This window comes from Carassius carassius, chromosome 23 (assembly GCF_963082965.1).
Source record: "Carassius carassius chromosome 23, fCarCar2.1, whole genome shotgun sequence".
NCBI classification, from domain to species: domain Eukaryota; kingdom Metazoa; phylum Chordata; class Actinopteri; order Cypriniformes; family Cyprinidae; genus Carassius; species Carassius carassius.
In genome coordinates this window covers 4,206,281-4,230,091 of record NC_081777.1, presented here as the reverse complement: position 1 = coordinate 4,230,091, position 23,811 = coordinate 4,206,281, and the positions used below count along the sequence as shown (strand labels likewise).

Sequence of the window (23,811 nt, the reverse complement as noted above, 5' to 3'; positions counted from 1 at the left end):
CCGTTCCTAGTTCCTGCGGTGTGAAAAAGGCAAAAAGCAAGAATTTCCGCCAAAAGTTCTAGGAACTATGAAAAGGTTCCACCGGTGTGAAAGCCTCTAATATGGGAAAGCATTTACAGTCCTTTTACGTCCTTCATGTGACAGGTTAAACAGTCCAACAGGCAATGTACGAAAATAATTTATCCATCAAGAATCGACTGCATCATGAAAAGTGAATGTGAACTGCAGTCAAGAAGTTTTCTTAGAAATCTGTCCGTATGTGCATGTGGAAGCTTAAAGGTGATGTTCATTTTCAAAAGAATCTCTACATATCAGTATATATCAGCAATGCTGTAACTTTTGTAATGTCTTTTGTAGGGCTGCACGATTAATCGCATGCAATTGTCATGCATGTCTCGTCAGTAAAGCTGGTTCTGTGATTAGTACTAAATATCCATCACCTGCTTTCAAATGGAGCGTCACATACTACACAGAGCCATAGTTCGCTGACAAGCTACTAGTGCTGTCAACGTTAACGCGTTAACGCATGCGATTAATTTTTGTCTGGTTTAACGTGTCAAAATATTTAACGCAATTAACGCAGCATCCGTATTTTCTGCCATCCGTTGGCTAGCTTTACATTATATGATCACGCTCTTATTCATTTAAATGCTTTTAAACATTTCAAGCGCTGCAAGACAAAAGAGAATGCGCTGTCTGTGAATGCCCTTTATGTGACACATACACACGTACACACGTACACACACACACACACACACACACACACACACACACACACACACACACACACACACACACACACACACACACACACACACACACAATGCATAGACAGGGCGCCAGAATCCAGTTCTCTTAAGCGCTTGAACTAACAATAAACATCCCAAAGTGCCAGTTTTGTCGATTATCCTCATAAGAGCAATCTTAAATGATTTATATAAAGTCTAAAATGAACAAAAAGAGTTGTGAGAGAATGAGGCGAGATCCATAGACAGTAAATAAACGGTGAGATCCGCGTGTCTTTCTGCTCTTAAAGGGACAGCAGCCAATAAAGCTTCCTGTCAGTAAAGTTAAAGAACAAAGGGAACAGAGAAAATGACTCGCTGCTCTTGACTAAATAACTTTTGTAGCTTTAATAAGGATTAACTATTTAATTTATAGTTTATGCAGTGCAGACTGCATATAACTTTGATAACTTTATTAAATTTCTGTATATTTCCTAACTGTTAAGACAGGAAGGGCAGGAGTAAACATGACATTTATTATGGGTTTATGTTAGCATTGTTTTAAGTTTACTTAAATTAAAAACTGTTATATTTTTGAAGCCTAATAATAAATGTAAAAAAAAAAAAAAAAAAATCAGTAGCTGTATTAATATCAGTAATACTGGCCTTCATTCATAAAAAGATGTCATTTAAACAAGTATTTAAATTTAACTGTGAAATTATTACATTAAAAAATATATTAAAAACTTACAAAAACATTTCTTTTTTTATTGCGATTAATTGCGATTAATCACAGAAAAAATGTGTGATTGATCTAGTTAAAGTTTTTAATCGATTGACAGCACTACAAGCTACACAATACCGCATCATAATCGCATCATAAAACTCATTCGCTTATGAAAGTGATATTTCATAGCTTTAAGTGAACTACGACTCTGTATATTAAGTGCCACTCCATTTGAAAGCAGGTGATGGAGATTTACTCTTAATCACAGAACCGGCTTTACTGACGAGACATGCATGACAATCACATGCGATTAATTGTGCAGCCCTAGTCTTTTGTAATGTGGTTTGTTTGTGATCACAAATACAGTCACTCACCCACCACCAGAGCGTCTGTCTGACTGCTCCCTAGCCTCCTGCTCACTGCTGTTCTGTCTCTCTGGTCGGTGTCTGTCCCTACGCCGCACCTCATGACCTTCCTGTTCACTAGATGTCTGTCTCTCCAGCTTCCTCTCTGCCCTCCCAGCTCGTTCTCTCCACACCTCCTGAGGCAGCTCGTCCCTGCGTGCCTGAATCAGCTGCTCAGTCGATAGTTGACTCTCCATCCGCGACTCCCTCGGTGGGGGATGCTGCTCCACCAGAAGCTCTGAGCGACTGCTCCCGCTCCCTCCCACCATGCTGTTTAGGCGTTCCCTTCCTCCGCCAGGCTCCTGGAGCACCACCTCTGCCATCACGTTCTCATGATACCGCTCCCTGTCTCTCTCCAGTAGGGGATGGACCACTTCATGGATATGTTCGATCTTCTGCTGCGGGACTTGGGCCTTAAATTCCGTTCGCAATTGGGTGAACTTGTGCTCCATAGCAGTGCCCAGTCCTGCAGCCACTCCAACAATCCCAGCATTCCTGGCTTCCTGAAGGTGACAAGTAGCAGCTCCATTTATAATGGGAGTGTAGTTGACCACAGTAGAACCCAGTCTGCAGGCCACGGAAGAGGGAGAGGGCTGAGGGGTGATGCGCTCCACCCGGGTCTCGCCCTGCTCGTATATGGTTTGTCTTATGATGGAGGAAGGGCTACTGTGAGCAGGAGAAGAGTCCTGAGGTTCCAAGAAAACCTTCCGTCCCAGCAAGGGAGTTGGAGGAAGCTTACTCTGCTCTGCTTTTATCTTCTCTACCTAAATCGTTAAACAACAGAATGGATTATTATTTATACACCCACAATTCCATTCTGTTACATTTATAAAAAAAAGACATTATGCTATACACAGTTTTTCACAGAATTTCAGTAGGTAGTCTATTGACAAGTTCAAACTATGGTTAAGTTAAAGAAAAGTTTCCAACTAGTAAAAATTGCACAAGTAGACATCAGTGTGGATCTGTTTTGCTGTTTTTTTTTTTACTGTTTATTTTCATATTTTCTTACCATATACAGAAAAAAAGAACAAGAGAACTTCTTGTTTTGTTTTGCTGTTTTTAATGTTGCTCAGGGGTGTTTGAATCATGCTCCTCCATGGCCACTATCCCGCAGAGTTCAGCAGCAATCCTAATAAAAAAAACCTGAACCAGCTAATCAAAGTCAAAGTCAAAGTCAAAACCTCCTGGCAAATGTGTTTGGCCAGGTTGGAACTAAACTCTGCAAGACACTGGCCCATCAGGAGCAGGACTTGATACCCCTGACCCTTGGGTTTGGTTGGCTGGTCTCTCTTACTGTGGTAAGACGACGTAAAGAGCTGAAGCGTTCTTCCCATGTTGCCGCAGCTCTGCGGAAGGCTTCATGTCTGCGAATCAGCTGTTCAACCTCATCCACACTGCCTCCCAGTTCATTACTACTTAGGATGGGCTCCTGAGCAGTGAGCCAGGCCTCCGCTACCACTGCTTCCTGAGCAAACTGATGCACCTCCAACACTGCGAAGGCACAAAGAGAGAATGAGATGTTGGGAAGCACATGACACCGATTACATAATTTTTGCATTATGTTTGCTCTCCATTAGCCTAATTTCACCCACTGTGCTGCAACTCTTCCCAGTGTTTGTCCCATTTCTCAGTGAGCTCTTGTTGCTTGACCAAAACCTTCTCCAGCTTTTCTTTGATCTGAAACAGTCAATGCATCATAGTCAGGTACAGACAGAAGACAGCTTGGGATATAAACATACTTTACACAAGTACACCAACAGAGACAGAAATGCAGGAAGTTACATCGTACATACTTATTGTGTTTTCTTGTATTGGTGTTGCAGTAACAAACCACTGTATTCAGGGGGAATTATTATTATTCGAGTAGCTAAACTTAAACTTTTTAAAAGATAATATTTGCTGTAGAATAAATGTTTATGTTAATACACACTATAGCACCCCTTTTGGCAATGTTGAGAATGCAATATGTAATTGCAGTCTGTAACATTTTGTATTGCAGCAATGCATGAAATAAAAAATGCATAGATTATGTTTTGGGCCTTGCAATGATTTCAAATTTCCAATAATTTGTGAACAGTTTGTGCTTGCTGTTTTGTGTCACCTCTTCTGATGCAGGGTTACGGGCCGCCAGTAAAGTCTTGCCCATCTCGATACACTGTAAGACGCTCTTGTTTCTGGCCTCCACTTCACTCTTGAGGCTCTGGTGATAGTTCATCAGGACCTCCACAGATGACACGTCCCTGCAAGCACCAGAGACCCCATATCCCATTAAAGCTCTGAGGAAAGAGCTGACAGTGAGAGAAGAGAGAGTTATTCGGGCAAGAAAACATGGGCCAAGACTGCCCACAGAAAGAAACAGCAACAGAAGAGTGTCCATAATGGATAATGAGCTTTTGCTGTATTACTGGTTCTTCGTAAAGACTTTCAAAATATGCCAAAACATATATATGCACTATAGCATTGTTCTAAAACCTAGTAAGCTGCCAACCTAGACCCAAGCATCGAAAGGCATCTCAGATGTGCTCCCAATGCCAGCAATATTATACTATGATGGCAAAATACCTTGCATACTTGCATGTACAATAACTCCACTGGAATCCAATGACTATTCTAATATTTCTACGTTATTGTTAATAATTTCTATGTTAAGTCCTCTGTTCATTTCACATAAATTAGTGTTTCAAGAAGGTAGTTGCCTATATGGGTACTGTACAACACAGCAGCTCATTAAGTTTTCTAACAGATATATTGTGTTCCAATACAGTGCTCCTAATGGTTACTAGTACGCTTAATCGTAATATGATGTATAAATACTATTGTGGTTCATGCACTTACCACCTTATCACTGATTTGTGCTCGCGGTATGATTACCTATAGTACACTCCAGCGGCCACAGTGGCTGCTCTTCAGCTGACCTGAAGCAAACCTTCATGCATTACAATGATAAAGCACCTTAATGAGCTCTTTTAAGCAGACAGCAAGTGTCCCAGCATGTGTCCTACCTTGGTTTCTCCCCAGTTCCTATCTGACAGATGATGCTGTCCATCCACATCAACTGATCACGCACCATCCCAAAGAAGCATAACTTGTCTGTAGCTGTGGTGATTTGCATTCGGCAGTCTTCACAGGAAATGAGCAGCTCTTTCCATGTCTGCATCACTTCATGTTCTTGAATGGCGATGGCTTCTGCTTTCTCCCCGGCATAAACTGTTCGGAGCTGGGCTGCACTTTCCTGCAACTGTCTTACCTGAGGAAAACAACCCTCTTTATACAAATGCTGCCACTGTCATGAACTGTATTTTATCATCAAGTATTTTAGAGATCTATCTACGAACTTTATATATTTATTTTGCACTCCTTGCATAAGGATGTGTTGCATCAGTTCACCTGTGTAACAAGTAGCTGAATATCATGTTCAAAAGTCTGCATACGTCTGTGCAGAGTGCTGGTGTTTGAAGTGCCTCCTTGACCTGCGCGAACCTCAGGTAACCTCCGCTGCTTATCCTCGATCTGTGCTAAAACCTGAAACACACAAACAGACTCATGCTATTCCACACCTGCAGACACACGAGACCTCTGCGGTCTAAGCTTTTATACAGCACGAGCACTGCTCCTATTTATCATGTATACACAGTAAACACAAACAGAGCTTAGTCTCAGTCTCCTCAACACCTGGCTGCAGCAGAAGGACAAACATGCCTCAGCATTATCCCACAAATATCACCGTAATAAAACAAAATATATAAACAAAAAGCTTGCCAGGGCATTAAAGAAAGCTAGGATTGTTATTCAACCAATAATATCAAGTACACTGAATCCGATCCAGACATAGTCTTCGACAAAAATGCATATTTTTCAGCTTTTTAATTGAAATGCTTTTTTAGGAAACTTTCCCACATTCAAGTATCGATAAAGAGAAAATGCATGAAGCTAGAATAAAACATTTCATTTAAAAGCAGAGGCTCTGTTCTTCCTTTTGACATATAATTGCACATTCAGATATTCATAAAACAAAATATTCTGTTGGTCATGAACATTTTGTGAAGATAATAAAAAATGCTGGTATTGGCTGCCCTGTTGAAAAAAAAAAACAGCATATACTGGTTAGGTATGTTTTGAAGCATGGCTGCTGGTTTTAGCTTGCTTAAGCTGGTCCTTAGCTGGTCATGTGCTGGTCCTAAGCAACTAGCTCTTGCTCAGGACCAGTTTAGGACCAGCTTAAACCAACTCAAACCAGCAGCCATGCTTCAAAACATACCTAACCAGCATATGCTGGATTTTTCAACAGGGTGGCAAACTTTTTTTTTTTTAATTCTGGCTCAATGCAGTGCTATATGGTTGCTTGGATGGATGCATGTCATCAAAACAGATAGTTTAATAAACAAGCATTTGAAGAAAACCGCTTGAGCAATATTGACAGTGATAGTGAAGTATAAGTACTAGCAATAATAATGATGGCCTTGGCAAAGCACTCAGTTTAGACGACTTAATCAGATGTCCTGCGTTTCCTCCTTCCTACCTCTTGGCAGTCAGAGAAGAACTTGTGTAACTGGTGTGAAGCAGCGAGCATCTGTCCTCGCGTCTCCATCAGCTCCAGCAGATCCGCCCAGGCCTCGTTCACCCCATCCTTCCATTCAGCGATGGTGGCTGCATCCGCATGCCCGTAATCTATGAGCTCATCAACCATCTGGTTGACAGCAGTGACCCTCTCCTGCCCCAGGCTCCCAGTCTCCGATGCAAACTCTGTATATTTCTCCTGCAGAATCTGAGGATCAGGTTTTCAGTGTTAGAATTACAAGAGCTACAGCTGATCATGTTTGGGGCCAGATAAATATGAAACAGCGGAATCAACTGACCGTCACATGCTCAAAGTCTTGTCCGAGTTCAGTGGAGCTGGCGATGACCTCCCTCTCTGCGATCCACTGCTCAAGTTCATCCACCTCCCTGTTGAGCTGATAGAGCCAGTACTGCTGCTCCAGACGAGACTTCCTCTCCTGCGCCAGGTCCTTTAGAGACACGTACAGCCTGTCGATCTGAGACTGATGCTTACTGATCTGCTCACTGAGGCACAAGCACACACACACATACTTAGATGTCATTCAAAGGAAAAGAAATCAGTGAAATCTATTACTCTTGAAAAGTGTTATCACTGGAGTACAAAGAATGGCATCTGCGATTGCACAAAAGTGAAACTAGATAAGCAAAAGTTTGTTGTGTGTTTGTATATTTGATTGAATCAGTGAGTACTGCTGCACATTTACCAGTCTGGATGTCCGAGCTCCAGCAGCTGTCTGCACTGCTGAGAAAGCATTCCGATGGTCTCGGCATAGTCCTCTATGGTCTGCTCTAGCGCCAGCTGTTTCTTCAGCAGCTGCAGAGTACTGGCTTCATCCTTAAGCGAGAGAGGGACACAGCTCAGATACACACAGCTCCAATTTCATTATCTATAACATTGCATCATCCCGGAAAACGACAGGTTTACACAGGTCTCAAACGATAAAGATTTTTGTGATTTGTGACACTGGACCACAAAAGCAGGTTAATACATTACATACAAGTTGAATAAATAAGATTTCCATTGATGTAAGGTTTGTTAGGATAGCACAATATTAGGCTGAGATACAGCTATTTGAAAATCTGGAATCTGATGGTGCAAAAAAATCTAAATATTGAGAAAATCACCTTTAAAGTTGTCCAAATGAAGTTCTTAGCAATGCATATTACTAATCAAAAATTAAGTTTTAATATATTTACAGTAAGTAACTTACAAAATTTCTTTATCTAAGATATCTTTACTCAATATCCTAATGATTTTTGGCATAAAAGAAAAATCAATAATTTTGACCCATACAATGTATTTTTGGCTTTGCTACTGTCACAGAGGAGGTCCCCGTACTGCCTCCTCCTCACCACCAGAGTGAACCTTCCCCTGAATATTAACAAACTCTGATTCTGAATCCATTTCCCATCTTCCCTCATGGGACTGATCACTCACACAACACCTGACTACAATCACACCTTGTCACTCTCCACACCTGCACCTCATTTACACACAAACACACACACACACACACATTTGTTTTTGTGAAAAGTGGGTTCATCCCATTGGCGTAATGGTTTTTATACTGTACAAACTGTATATTCTATGGCAATACACCAACCCTACACCTAACCCTAACCCTCACAGGAAACTTTGTGCATTTTTACTTTCTCAAAAAAACTCATTCTGTATGATTTATAAGCGTTTTGAAAAATGGGGTCATGGGTTATGTCCTCATAAGTCACCCTCTCCTTGTAATACCTGTGTCATACCCATGTCATTATACAGAGTTGTGTCCTGATGTGTCACGAAAACATGCACATACATATAAGCAGTCACCAAACGCTCAATCACTGCGAAGCTTTGATTTGCCCCGGCTGTCTTTTCTGAGCGTTATTACCTGTGTTTGTTTTCTAGTGTATTGACCTTGGACTGTTTCTCGATTCCCTGATTGTTCTCTGCCTGCCCCGACTCAGATTGCCTTCTCTGAACTCTGTCTGTCTGCCACCTGCCCTGATCTCTCACCTGGTTAAGGTTCTAACTGTGTGTTCACACCGCCGCCTTCGAGAGCGTCAAAAATCGCTCTGGCTGCCCTGCTCACAATGCTGCAGAAAGATTTGTGAGTGCTCTGATGCTCTGACGTAGATCGAACGCTTATCTTGTATTTAAAGTGGCTGCAAAGCAAACAAGCTTGTTGATGTTGTGCAGACTAACCACAATTAGGGTAACGTTATAAGTTAACATTTCATTAAATCTTGTTGTGGACGAAGTATTATGATCCTTTACCTAATAATGTATAAAGCACTGTAAAAATACTCTGATGCAAGTAAAAGTCTTGCATTGAAAATGTTACTTGAGTAAATATAAACAAGTATAAACATTACTTAATTTAAGTATAATCAGGGAAATTTGTTTAAAAGTAAACTGGGACTACTGTACTATTATTTATTATAGCATTAGGTTATTATTCCTATAACATTACTGCACATCAGCAACCAGGAACATGAACAATCTCAGACACCTTGGTCAACGTATCATTTTTATTTTATTTTTTAAGTCCCTGTACGCAAACAGGGACACATCATAGATTTTTGTAAACCCGCCACAGCAATAATCAACCTGTCCTCTATTGTGCTTGACAACTAATGTGGAGTTGCATTCTCTAGAATCCTCTCAAGCGGAGGACTTCTACGTTTCGATTGGTTGTTGCCGAACTGTGTCATAGCTCATTACCATAAAGTTGCCCTGATTTCAACTCTCCTCAACACTCTCAATGGCCAAGTCACGTCGCGCCGCTGCTCGATGCTGGCTTACATTGAAAATGAATGATTTCCGGCCACTTTGACGCTCTCGACGGTGGCGGTGTGAACGCACAGTAAGCATTGTCTCCATTGTTCTGCCTTGTTGCTATCTGACCCTGTATTGTCTGACTATTCTCAATAAAGCTGAAAATGGATTTAACGCCTTCTGATGGGTCACAAATGCTACAGATATACCCAAGCAACTTAAAGGGTTAGTTCATAGAAAAATCAAAATTATGTCATTAATAACTCACCCTCATGTCGTTCCAAACCCGTCAGACCACATTTTATCTTCGGAACTCAGTTTAAGATATTTTAGATTTAGGGACTGAGAAATCTAAAATATCTTAAACTGTGTTCCAAAGATAAACGGAGGTCTTACAGGTTTGGAACGACATGAGGGTGAGTTATTAATGACATCATTTAGATTTTTCGATGAACTAACCCTTTAAGACTTTAAGACTAACCCTTGTGCTCCAGGGTAACATTTATTATTTATAAACAATATTTATAAAACGTTTAGAATTTTTAAATTGCATTTCTGTGTTTCTCTGCTCTTTAATAAACCTAGCATTGTATTTTACCATTATAGTACATTTATAATGAAATATTACAATTAATTCATTATTAATGATTTTATTTTTGCAACACTTATTTTTGCTAATTTTCCTTGTTCTAACTTGTTTCCTAGCTTTCTAATAAAGCTAGCACTGTTTATTATGAGAATATTGTTGGCTCTGTGATGAAATGCTTATGTTCCTCTATTGTAAGTCACTTTGGATAACAGCGTCTGCTAAATGTAAACATAAACTGTAACATTTTTGAGATGTGTGTACTTTATATACCATATATAAATGTATGTGTGTGTATATATACAAGCCAGAAAGCTAACATTTTGTTGATTAGAGTTATTTATTGTTTATTATTTAGTATGGCTGTTTGGTGTTTCCCACCCCCACATGACTGGTCTGTTCTCTTCTCCTACCTTTCCCGTCTCCTCATTCATCATGTGCAGTTCCTGCTCGCTCAGCCAGGCCTCCACCTCTTCTGCATCAAAGTCATACTGCTGCGCCTGGTACATGACATCCAGCCGGAGCTGCCGCTGCTCGGTCTCGCTCCACAGCGCCTCCCACAGCTGATGGAGCTGCTCCATGCCGGCCTTGATGCTGTCTGCTTCTGGACTGCGGATAGATGCGATCACACCTGCTCTCTCCAGAACATCCTCCACATGTCCACGATGACCTTGAAGCTCTCTCTGCAGACTCTGAGAGGAGATGACCATGAGAAACAGAATCTTGAGAGCTCTGCTCAGTAGAGTTTTTGATGCTGTCTTACTTGATTCTTCTTCATGAGTTGCTGAACAGCTTGTAAACTTGTGCCATGTTCTTGAGAAGTGGCCACTGGGAGACGCTCTTGTATCCACAACTGCAGGCAAACACATTCACAACATGTTGCGCATTTCAAAATATATTAAAGCTAATAGTTATAATGAGGTTGCTAAACTCACAATTTCATCTTCGAGGTCACGGCCCACTTGGTGCACTTCTTTAGAAGCCAGCAGGATACGACGTCTCTCTTTTAGCGGCTCAATCAGTCGCACAATTCGCGTTTCCACCCCGGCTTGTCTCTCAGACACCTTTCCCATTACCTGCCCCTGCTGAGGGATGGAGGCCGCCTGAGCCTGCAGCTCTCCGACCTCTTTATACCACTCCTCCATCTGACACTCCATCGTCTGTTAGAGGTGAAGTGGAGTGAACATGATGAATGAGCAAAAGAGTATCAATGAAGAGGTCATTTGAAGTGTAGAACAGGAAGGAAGGACAAGAGAATGAAGTGGACATCAAAGAGAGAAGGATGGAGAGATACACAGTTCAGCACAGTGGAGCACGGTTAAAAATGACGACAGTATAGATAGTGGGAAAGAGGAGAAGAAGAACACCAGAGAAGGAGACAGGAAGTGAGTTATGACATCATCATAAAACTTTCAAACTTCCAAAACAAATGCTCATTTATGTTAAAATTGTGCTTGTCATTCCTTAAAAATGGCGAAGGACACTAGATTTGATAGCAAAGATATCAGGATATACACTATCATTCAAAAGTCTGGTGTCAGCAAGATTTTTTTGAAATAATTTATACTTAAATAATTTACTTCAGCAAGGATGCATTACATTTATTAAAAGTGACTGTAAAAACATTTATGAAGACATAATTACCAAACATTTCTATTTCAAATAAATTCTGTTCTACTGAACGTTACATTCATCAAATAATCTTTAGAATAAAGTATCACAGTTTCAAAAAAAATTAAACTATTTCAACTATGTATTTTAAATGTTTCTTTCAGTGGCAAATCTGCATATTAATGATTTCTGATCATGTGACACTGAAGACTAATGTTGCTCAAAATTCAAGATTTTTTTTAAGTTAACTAAATGAATACAAATTAAAAATATATTAAAATAGAAAACTGCAATTTAAAATTTTAATAATATTTCACAATATTACTGTATTTTTTTATCAAATAAATGCAGCCTAAATACCAAAAACCAAACTTTTGAATGGGTAGTATTTAAAAAGATCCAAATGCCGCAACCCATTCGAGTCAGATGTTACAAAGATTAAGACAGTAAAGTGAACCAATGACCAATCCAAACTCATATATCAAGGTCTACTGTAATTACAGTAATGGGATTCAAACATATGACCAACTATTACAAACACACTTTTGCTATTTTCATTCTGAAATGAGACGCACCAATTCATTGACACAGTTAACGTCAAACATTCAAATGAACCTTAAAAAAGAATCTAGAATCAGAATTATTAATTGAAATGTTTCATTTTGTCTGGCATACCTAAAAACATTTTTAATTTTTTTTTAGAGATTACATTTTTAACTACAGTAAATGCTACTGAAGACAAAGTGTTTGAAATATGTGGATGTATAAAGGACAGGAAACATAGCACAATAAAAACCACACACTCTCATACACACACACATAGGACTGGTCATTCCGCATTGACCACTACCTATGATGTACATATGAAATATATTCTGGTGAAAACTGATGGGAATTTAAAGAACATAAAAATAAACTGAAAGGAAGAGAGAGGGCATGTGCAAATCAAGAAATCGAAATGAAGATGATACAATACCGCTGATGGTGATGAGGATGGAGTGACATGGGGACAGAGCTGAAACTGAACTCAGATCAGCTGAGAGCCATGGCATGCTGTCAGAGAGGAGAGCCACACCAGCGACATGAATCACACTCATACGGTGGACAGTGATGAGGCTCATATTACCAGAAAATGCAGCAGTGGAAAATAAAATAAAAGTCTTCAGCACAGGAAAGAAATAAAGAGCAAATTAAAAGGCATGTTGTAAACCATCATCTGACAGATCAAAAATTAAAGCAAGATCTGGAGCAATTATCATCTTGATGCACATAGCATTTCTAAACTCGTGAAACTAAAAGCTACTGATACTTGTGTCTGTAAAATAAGAGTAAAGACCTGTAGTTTCTTCAGCTGCTTGTTGACAGTGGTCAGGTCCTGGCCGTAGTCCACGTGTGCCAGATGTCCCTCAAGCTGCTCTAGTCGCTGGTCCAGACTGGAGTAGTTCTGTACCAGCAGGTCGGCTCGGTTGGCCTCGAAAAGCTGCCGGGCTTTGGCTTGGGTGGTGCTCTCCAGATCCTGCCAGCACTCACGGATCTCCTCCAGCTTCTTCTTCACCAGCGCGCTCATCTCGGGCTTCTCCTGCATTAACCTCTGGCCCTCCTGAGAAAACCCATAACACCCAGAGAAAACCATCTGTATTCAATGGTGAAAACTGACCATTTCTGTTCCACTAGTGGCACAAAATGGAACTGCATTGGATTCCCAAACACTGCAACACTTGTGAAAAAAAAAAATTTAAAAGTGCATTTAGAATATTGTTAATGTTTATTATGGAAATATTTATTTCTAAGTGTAAACTGGATATGTTTTCAGATGGTTATTTGCATGCTATTTATAATTAAATTATAATTATAGTTTAAATGTAATTAGTTGAGGTTTACAGTGCTTTTTTACTTAAATATTACAGCTTTATATGTAATATAATTGAAGTAATGAAAAAAAAACTTTTATGTCCTGTATTTAAACGTATTTTTAATTACACATTTCTAATGATAAAGGGCCCTATCATACACCCGGTGCAAAGCGATGCAAGGCGCAGCGCAAGTGTGTTTGCTAGTTTCAGTCCGGCTAGTTTCGCATTTTCCCATCCAGCGCCACGTCATTTAATTAGCAAATGCATTTGCACCCATTTGTGCGCCCATGGGTGTGCTGGTCTAAAAAAAGAGGTGCGTTCAGGCGCATTGCTGGCTCGTTGCTATTTTAAGGAGCTGAAAATAGACTGCGCCATAGACCAATGGGCTAGTTGCACAAGATGGCGCCGGTGAGCTTCAGCGACGCGAGTGTATGCATACTTATTTCCGGTCTTGCGATGCTCGCATTGACTGTAAGGGAAACTTACATACGAAACTTGGCTAGATGTATATAATTAATGATATTCAAATTTAACAGCCGATAGTGGTATATCAAAAACATGAGGAAACATCCTCCCTACATTTTTGCGTACCTCTGTGTGGAAATTCATCAAGATACAACGCGGAGATTGCGTTATTCTTCTGTTGATTATGCGGATCAGCGTCAGGTCAGGTCCACGGGGATTTTTTCTTTCAAACACAAACCACTCAAATATGCAATACTTTTCATTTTCGAAGAGCTGGGTTTGTTCTGACTGTTATGTAAGATCAATGTTTCTGACTGTCAAACAAGACGTACAGAGATTTCTGATAAAGCATGTTTTATTAACTTTATTTGATAACATAATTTATAACTAACTGTACAATTAAACGTAATATAATTATGGTAGGTTTGCCTTAAATAAAAGATCGCTGTTTGCATTCATGTGTGTTTTTATCTATGTTTATTTGTTTTGTGAAAGATCTGCAGCATAAATCATTATCTGTCTATGAGCAGCCATGTATATTGTTATTCTTTTGCATTAATTATCAGATTAAACAGATATTAAAATTAGTCACGTATTTTTTACTGTGTAAAATAATAAAATATGTTGTGAAAATAACGGTGAAACAGACTGATGCAGGCACGTGCACAGGTAGGGCTCAACCTGTGCAGAGCACATGCCCTTTTTCCCCTTACACTCCAAGTGCCCTTTTTTGTGGTCTTTTTTGTTTTGTTTTTTTGTTTTAATAAATCAATGCTATTATCACCCTTTACGTCTGTCTGTTTTACAAATATTTAACCAATGAAACATTAAATAGAGCTTGTGACTAAAATCTTGTTGGATCCGCTTTCACATTGGCTAGTCAAAAACCCCAAAAACTGCATTTGAGTGGTCCTAATCACCTAGGTAAAATATATTTCTAAGAAATTTCTTCTTTGATTTATGATTTCTAATACACTTAATTTGTTAACATTTAATCATATTGTATGGTCGCATGGTTAATTCATGTTTACACTGTTAAAATGCACGTATTAACTAGCTAGCTTTTTAAATTATTATTCTAGCTCATTGTAACGATAAAAACCTTCATATTCGTCCGGAAGAAGGAGGCGGGAACCGGCGGACAATCAACATGAAACTTTAATTACAAAAAAAAAATAAACACAAAACCGCGCACCAGCCCCTCACGGACGACTGGTGCGCTCAAATAAAAACCAAAACACAACTAAAAGCCCAGGCCTGGTCCTCTCTCGTCCTTCACTGTCGTCGCTCCAGTTTTATAACCTTCCATCTCCTCCGTGGGCCTCGAGACCGGCGGGTCGAACAGGTGTAGCTCATCTCCAATCACTCCCCCGGCCTCGCTCCCATGTCCCTCGGCCCCGCCCCACTCGTCACACTCATCTTCACAAGTATAAATGCAGTAAAACAGGTTTTTACAACAGTAATGTTGTAGTAACTAAATTTTTTTTTAAATCAGATCACTGTATTAATCTTTATATTTTATCACGCAGATATATATATATATATATATATATATATATATACATATACATATATATACATATACATATACATATATATATATATACATATATACATATACATATATATATATATGTGTGTATATTTAGGAGGGGAGAGCTCTGGCACAATTCAAACTTTTCGCTGCAGTTGTACTTTTCACAATATTTGATTTTTTTTCACTGCTGGCTTATTTTAGGGAAAGTGTAGTGAATAAGAGAACTTCAAGAGACCAACATCCCTAGTATCAAGTTTTGTCAGGTATGCAGATATTTGTTGCATATGCTATGGTAACAGCAAGGCTATAGTTTCTTATAATCTCCTATTTTGACTGTAATTGTGTTAGACATATTTTTTTTAATTATATTTCAAAATATGCAAAAATACCTGATCGCTTTACCTTCCCCTCTTCTCAATGACACAAATTAACATGTTAACCAAATAATACAAATTAGCTGAATTTGACAGAATAGCTAAAAAAAAAAAAAAATTCTTCAAACATATTTTTATTGAACTTTATGTGTAGACAGGGACATCCCAGTGGACCACAGTGAAGACATAAACATCTTCATGTACATGGCTCACAGAAGATTTCTGTTGTAATTAGTCTAAAGAAGCCCTGAAACCCTTTATATCTATATATAGATATTATTATTATGGTTCTCATTAATATGAAATAAATTTAAAGTTTTTGAGACTATTATTTTGTGTCATTTAATTTGTCATTAAGATGTAACCAATTACACCCACAAAAGTTGTGTGGGGGGGCTTTTGTTCAGTTTCAGCACATGCCCCTTAATAGGTCTGTGCACGGCCCTGGACTGATGTATGTGTACAATTGAGAAATGGATACTTCTGAAGATAAATCGCAGCCCAGGTCTCACGAGGTAAATATTTAATTAAAAAAAATAATAATGCAAACATTTTCGAGAAATAAGTAATTTGTACATTCACATATTTGGTAAGATAAAAATACATTATGTAGCTGTGTATACAAACCATGAGTTCAACTTTCATCTCGTGAACAGTAGTGAACATTAGTGTATTTAATTCATTCACCAGACCCAAACATGCACAAGTTTCAAATCCACTGGCTCAGTTAACATTTATAGTATAGTAATAATAGCAGTTTATATCTTATTTGCATTTGAAGTGATATTATAAATCCTGTAAACATATAGAAGGTAATATTTTGACTTCTCCGGTTCTCTGCACTGACGTTTAGCACAACCGGAAATATCTACGCACACACTCACAAGACCGGAAATCCAAGATGGCGGAGATATGCAACTAGCCCATTCAAACCTGGTATTAAGTCTAAAGTCAATGGCGCAGTATTTTGTTTGTTATTTAAAGTGTAACTAAACCCCTGCTCAGAGCCTGACTCCACCCACTGACAATATTTGAAAAATGCTGAAAAGTGGGCAGATCACAGCGGAGATAGAGGGGACGAGCCTAGGGCGGGGCTGAGCGAGTGATCCTGAGACTCGCAGTGACGGATTGATTGACAGCTGCTGTCAGAGACGCTAAAATGGAGACTGACTGTCATGACGCAAGTAGCTTTGCAACAGAGCAATCATTTGAAGTAGAGGACTTTTCTCCCCCACTTTTACCTGAAGTGGAGGGTGTCGAGGTGTCTGTTCATATCAATTCGAGCCGCTGGCTCAAACTGCGGTCTTAACTCCCGCACCGCGTCGCTTTTCAGCGCGAGCTGTGTGGAGAAGCCCATTTCCACCTCCATTGCGTTGGAGAAGCAACCCCGTGTAAAACGCAGTTTGGACACTCGAGCTCTAGGCGGGAACTTGCGGTCTTCCAGGCCAAATGCATGCAACCACTGGCGCTTAATTTTAAAGTCTGCTGGTAAACTATGCAGTCCAGCAGTGCTGTCGCAACCAGCAACACACCTCCGTACCATCCTGACCACTGTACTAAATACAGATAAATCTACGCTAACTTGAAGATCTAAATAACTATATAATTGCTATGCTAAATAGATGCTATATTAGTCTATCCTGGTCGTTACCAATACTCGCAATTCCAGCTCCTGACTCACTACAGTGATTTTGATGGTTTTATACTGCCAAGGGCGTGGTAGCTCGTACCAAGGGGCGTGGTGAGCTGAAAACTGCTTACGTCACCTGCCACCGCTTACGTCACTTGCCACCGCAACATCCAATAGGAAAAATCAACTGCAGTAGCCACCGTTCAACCTGAAGAGGGCAGCACTCAGACGTTTTTACATCATATATTGCAGAATTAAAACACTATACTCAAATGTCAAAAAAGTTCTCGAATCAATGAACAGCACTAATAAAGCCCCATTCTTATAGATCATTAACTAAAAAAAGTTGGTTTAGGGTTTAGTTACTCTTTAAAGAGCGCGTTGGTAGAAAATGCATCTCTGGGCGGGTCCACAGTGCGCGTTGACTTTGCTTATTACACACAGGGATGCACATCACACCAACATGCCAAATATTAAAAACAAAAGGATTACAGTGTAAAAGAATATTATTGTGTAGGCTACATAAATATAAAAAATGTAATGATGGCTAGTCATTGCGTGTATTAGAATTATCCTACCTATTTGCAATTCAGCTTATTACTACTTATAATGCTGAATGAAATTCTACTTCATCCCACACCTTCTTCACCTCGGGAAGCAGTGGTGGATTCCTGCTTGTCCCGTAGATGATTAACTTTGACTTTTGACTTTAACTTTGTGCACGAGCAGATCAGTTTCTTAGCTTGAGAAGCGTTCAGCTTTTCCGCCAATAAATTCCGCCATGTAAATAGAGATCCGCCTTGCGCGAGCGCATCTCGCTCTTAAAGGGAATGGGAGATGACACTCTGATTGGTTTATTGAACATTATGCCCATTACTCATTAAGAGAATAGGGACAACCCATTCCAAAAAAACGCCTCGGCGCACAGACTGTTTTTCCGTCGTTAAAATGGCAAAAGTGGATTTGGACATAACCCCGAGTGCACCTGGGCCGTGTGCTTTGCACTTTGCATTTAGATCGTTAAAATAGGGCCCAAAGTTGAAATTTAGGACATTTTAAATATATTATCTTTAAATGTGATATTGAATAACACACTACACTTAAACTTATTTTTAATTTTTGCTTTGCTATGTTGTTCAACACAAAATAAGTGTATACTATATATAGCCTACATACTACACACACACACACACAACATTTTTTTAATTTACTGTAAATGAACTGGTGCAGTAAACTGATTGAGTCATGACTCGAACTGAATCAAAGTATCTTTTTTTTGCCAGTTCAATTAAACTGAAAGACTGGAATCACTTAAATGTATCAGACTTCTCAACACTAAACATGGTGGTGGATGAGGAGATACCCCCTGACAATGTAAACGCTTTGAGTGCCTAGAAAAGCGCTATATAAATGTAAGGAATTATTACTATTAAGCGTATAAAAGCCGACATGCTCCAATATGGAAACAACAATACCATTGGTGGCCATGGTGCCAACATCCACCATCTCTCCTTTTAGCAGTGAATGAACAAAAGCACTGGCTAGATCTTATGAACTAGTCATTATCAGCTCACAGTGATCACAGCCCGGTGTAACAGTGTGCGGAGGACTGTGATTCACATGAGTACAGTTGGCTGCATCTGGACTCCAGCTTACCTAAAAGAAAACCACACCTGTGTCACTTCAGATCAGCTCAGGACAGAGAACGCTGATCTAACGACGACAGCAGATGCTTCTTCAGAGACGCACACTGATTATGAAACTGCTGAAATATTATTGTTCCTCAGACACTGAACGTGGATTGTGGTGTACTTCAGATCGTTAAGTATATTTTTTAAAGAACTCTACGTGCTGATAATATAATATTACTTAAATAAAATACCACTTTAGTGTACTTAAAAAGAGTACACTTAAGTTCACACTTAAGTACAATTTTAAAAGTGCACTTTGTAATAAATGGCGATGGCGTATCATCCAGGTGGATGCTGCACACTTTTGGTGGTTGAGGAGAGACCCCCCACATGATTGTACGGCACTTTGGGTGTACAGCAATACACAATAAAGCACTATATAAATGCATCATTCATTCAAGTACTGTGCACTTATTTTAATGTGTTGAATTAGATACTAAAGCACATGTAAAATGCCTCATTACAAATGCTTAATTGCAAAAATATTTAAATACTTGACATACAAGTTTCAACAGAAATTAGTAGATATTTAAATGTATCATTAGCAACGTTTCACATTTGCATACTTAAAGAGATAGTTCAACCAAAAATAAACATTCTGTCATTAATTGCCCTCGCTGTTCCAAACCTGTTAACTTTTATATTTTTGCTTTTTGACCCTGCATAGACTGACACAAATGTTGCCAGGGATATAGTAAGGACTTAGTTAAAATAGTCCATGTGACATCAGTGGTTCAACTGTAATTTTTTGAAGCTATGATAATACTTTTTGTGCACAAAGAAAACAAAAATAATGACTTTTCAACAATTCTTATCCATTGTGCATCATCAGCTGCAGGGCTTGTTTATGAGCAGAGGAATGCACAATGTATGCATCGGACATTTCAGTTGCATTGCTGTCTATGGAGAGACAGAAAGCTATCAGATTTCATCAAAAATATCTTAATTTGTGTTCCAAAGTTCTCACTGGTTTGGAACGACATGAGGGTGAGTAATTAATGACAGAATTTAAATTTTGGGGTGAACTAACCCATTTAAGAACTGTATATATTTTAACAGTATATTATTTATATATATTATATATATATATATATATATATATATATATATATATATATATATATATATATATATATATATATATTTTTTTTTTTTAACAGTACTCTAAATGTGATAAAGTGTACTTCTTTTACACAAGAGTAGTGCTCATAGTTTTAGGGGTTTGATCCTAATTATTAAGTGTTGGCATGTAACTCTCACCTTGTAACCAATCAGAATGTTCTAGCAACTGCATAGCAACATAAAAAAATTAGCTTTTAAAAAATCCAAACCTCTTACCAACCACATAATGACATGCAAACACCCTAACACAATAGACACAAACTTTTGCATGGAAAACAACCACTCACATGTTCTGTGGAAAATGTAAAAACCTATTTATATCTCATTGTTTCTTTTCTGTTTCATTGTTCGTTCACCAAATACTCTTGTGCAATAGACGTTTTTGGCGAACGTTTTGTATTTGAATGCATGACAGACAGGTCTACAGAACCTGGCACGAGCACAGACTAAACTGGTACACCTCTCTCACACACACACACACACACACACACACACACACACACACACACACACACACACACACACACACACACACTGCCCCTCCCTCACCTGATCTCCACACAGACCACGGGGTCCTAAAACACACATGCACATACATACACATGCAGTGTCCCTCCCCCACCACTGGCTGATGGGAAGGGGGTTGGTACAGCGATACAGCAGTGACCATGGAAATGATGCCCATGAGCACAGGAATCAGACCGGCTGCTTCCCACTCACACTCACACACACACACACACACACACACACACACACACACACACACACACACACACACACACCGGCAGCCAAACGGTGACATCACAGGCTATCTAAAGTAAGTGAAAAAACAAAGCAGGATCATGTAGCTATGAAGTGGGAAAGACATTGTGTAGGATTTTGTGGTTAATTTCAAATAATTACATAGAAACAGCAAGTAGCAAATTAAACCTTTTGAAGTAAAAGACAAGTTGAAGTACTGAAAGACTGAAATAATATTTTCTTGTACAATGTGAATGTAGCACAATTTTCTTTGTTTTATTTACAACTTGGATGAATGTGTTTTTTGTGTGTGTTTTTTTGCAGTGCATGTACAGCACATGTTATCCAGTTAAAGCATAATTACATAATATATTGAAAAATTAACCCTTTGAATTTTTAAAAACTCGGTTAATACGGTTTACACTCTGAAATTAGCAATGTTTCACATTTATGAGTCCTGCCCGAGTTGCAGTGCTAAACTAAATGATGCTTATTTAATTAAATATGAATGGATTTTTAAATATGTAAATTAGAGGTTAACCTAGAATGATGACTGTAATGGCCAAACATATGATTTAGCTCACACTGACATACATAATGAAATTAAATTATTAATACTGCATTAAAACTAATTATTTATTTTATTAGTACTTGTCAATCAGCCAAACTGATTTGAATACTGCATGGAGGCATGTAACAGCAGTTTCCACATTATTAGTGTCTTTCTGTGATGCTGCATTATGTGCAATCTAATGGGAGTCTGTCCCAGTCGTGCATTTCTAAAGGGTTACGTTAGCTGTGTATCATTATCTATTGATATTTATTGCTCTATTGTCCTGAAGATGAGATGAGAACACAAGGGTCTGAGAAAGAAAAACTAAAAACTTTTTATGCATTTTGGCCAGTGCAGTGTGCAGTAGAGCGGCTTCACACAGCAGAACTGGGTTAAACATGGTGCTGCGAGAGGCTTTACGTAACATCTCTCTCTTGATGACAGCCTCTCGTTCTCTGTGCCTCCTCAGGAATCTGGCCTGAGTTCCCCACTGTGTGCGCTCACAGTCACATTGTTGACTTCAGCGTCCTCATGCTGTGGCGATGATAAAACACTAAAGAGTGTATACTTGAGCGAAGAATGAGTGTGGGAGAGGTGGTTGGTGGGAGGAATAAGACGGATAATTTGTGTCTGAATGTCTAATGAGTCACAATGTAGGACTCTTGAAGTTTCATCAAAGTAATATTGTCTCTGTGACTTTGCATGTCCTTTCAAGATAGCAAACTAAAATCTGACTATTGAAACATTGGTAATTAATATGCAGGAGATCACATGCTTGTGAACACACAAGGAACCAATGATACACAATATTGAACTGGTCAGGTACCATATCGCTCTGGGAATTAGTTTCCCCGGGCCCAGCTGTTAGCAGGATTCCCAGAGGCGCAAAACATGATAAATACCCTCCAGGAAACATTGTTTTGGCAGGAGATATTATGCTAATATCAAAAAGTCCTAAGGATGAAAACCATAATTTAAGGACAATTGTAAAAAATGGAGAAGGATTAATTGAAGATGGATTAAAAACTTATGAGGGGCCAAGAAAACTATTTGGATAACACTTTATTTTAGGGTGATGTAGTTGCACATTATTTTTTTTTTGCATTGTAGTGTGGACTGTGAAAATGTTGGCTTTTGAAAACGATGACTCAAATTTAGTCATGTGACGCATATTATACCAACAGATATCCATGTTTATACTGGTATTGTGCACGTTATGTGCTATGCACTTTCACACTATTGCTATAGATGTGTTACTTTGTAACAATCGCTATTTGCGGCAAACCATGAGGGCAACTGCATTATAGATCAGACATAAAATCATGAGTGTGTGCGACCTGGACACATCAGTGAATGGAGAGTTCTTTTCGTAAATAAAATACAATTTCCTGTCAGAAAAATCTCATGTCTGTTCTGTGTGTATCATCTGCAGTGAGCTTTTTTAAGCAAATTTAAAATTTTCTGATGTTTCAGTGTGGGTGAGACTGTAAGTTTTTAAATGTATCCGGATTAATGTAGACATAGCCTCAGTTTGGATCACTAGGCTACACAATCATGAGGAAGACTGTTGATCTGACAGTTGTCCAGAAGACAATCACTGACACCCTTCACGAGGAGGATAAGCCACAAACATTCATTGCCAAAGAAGCTGGCTGGTCACAGTTCATTCTGACCTGGAAGTGCATCTCATCACTTCCTGTGAGCTATATACAGTACATGGATGTGTGAAGAGGAGGCAGCACAAATGACCTTCACACATGGGAGAACTGGGGTTGGGGTTGGGCTGGGGGGTGGGGGATGAGGAAAGCAGCATCTAGCAACAGACACATACTCCCTTTCCCTTCACTTGATTTGGCATGACTGCTCTATCTGACAGCTGCTGGGTGACTGACATTGGATCAGAACTAGTCAATACAGCATGTTGTAATTCTAACGCATGTGTCCATGAGGTGAGATGCTGCATAACGCCTTTTATTGGAAAATACAGATTAATGAACAGAAGCTCTTACTATATGAGCATGTAAAGAATATACTGCTGCATAATAACAATGTTATTATGTTTTGCCGAATTGGTGGCTAATTCGAATGAATCTGTTCAGTGGCGGTTACTTCATTAGGGTAATTGGGCGACGCACCACCAAAGGAAAGGGAGGGATTATTTTTTTCTTTTACATTCAACCACAGTGTTACGCTAGCTTTCACTATTCTAGACTGTTTGTGTTGCCTCTAAATAGTCTAATCAGCGTCGACTCGCGGTTTGTGTAGTACTGCCTCTTTTTGCGCGATTTCTGTCAGACTGAGAATCGCCCCGAGTGCTCTCATAGACTTCGAACTGCAGCCACTGCAATGCAATCTCAATGAGTTCCGGGAGGGCTCGTCCTAACGTGCTTTCGTCATCGTGCGTAAACTTAACTTGTGCAACGACTGGTGGGAACAGTGACATCCAATAATATTAAAAAACT

The 23,811-nt window shown here is 39.2% G+C and overlaps 1 protein-coding gene across 7 annotated transcripts in view; it reads right to left on the bottom strand.

The window, feature by feature from the left end:
* LOC132101232 (spectrin beta chain, non-erythrocytic 4-like) overlaps positions 1–23,811 on the bottom strand; it is a 91,953-nt gene that overhangs the window by 11,505 nt on the left and 56,637 nt on the right. For 5 of the 7 annotated variants that reach the window (XR_009423156.1, XM_059505998.1, XM_059506000.1 and 2 more), the window contains 13 exons: positions 12,720–12,983; positions 10,708–10,932; positions 10,536–10,625; positions 10,186–10,464; positions 7,121–7,251; positions 6,716–6,920; positions 6,379–6,624; positions 5,247–5,381; positions 4,862–5,106; positions 3,961–4,147; positions 3,452–3,536; positions 3,154–3,350; positions 1,827–2,620 (listed from right to left, as the gene is read on the bottom strand). Coding sequence is in view for 6 of the 7 variants with exons in the window: in XM_059505998.1 (XP_059361981.1) it covers positions 1,827–2,620; positions 3,154–3,350; positions 3,452–3,536; positions 3,961–4,147; positions 4,862–5,106; positions 5,247–5,381; positions 6,379–6,624; positions 6,716–6,920; positions 7,121–7,251; positions 10,186–10,464; positions 10,536–10,625; positions 10,708–10,932; positions 12,720–12,983 (3,083 nt within the window). In the remaining variant the exon portion in view is untranslated. The remainder of the gene's footprint in view (positions 1–1,826; positions 2,621–3,153; positions 3,351–3,451; positions 3,537–3,960; positions 4,148–4,861; positions 5,107–5,246; positions 5,382–6,378; positions 6,625–6,715; positions 6,921–7,120; positions 7,252–10,185; positions 10,465–10,535; positions 10,626–10,707; positions 10,933–12,719; positions 12,984–23,811) is intronic. The other 2 variants (XM_059506001.1, XM_059506004.1) reach the window with 1 other exon arrangement.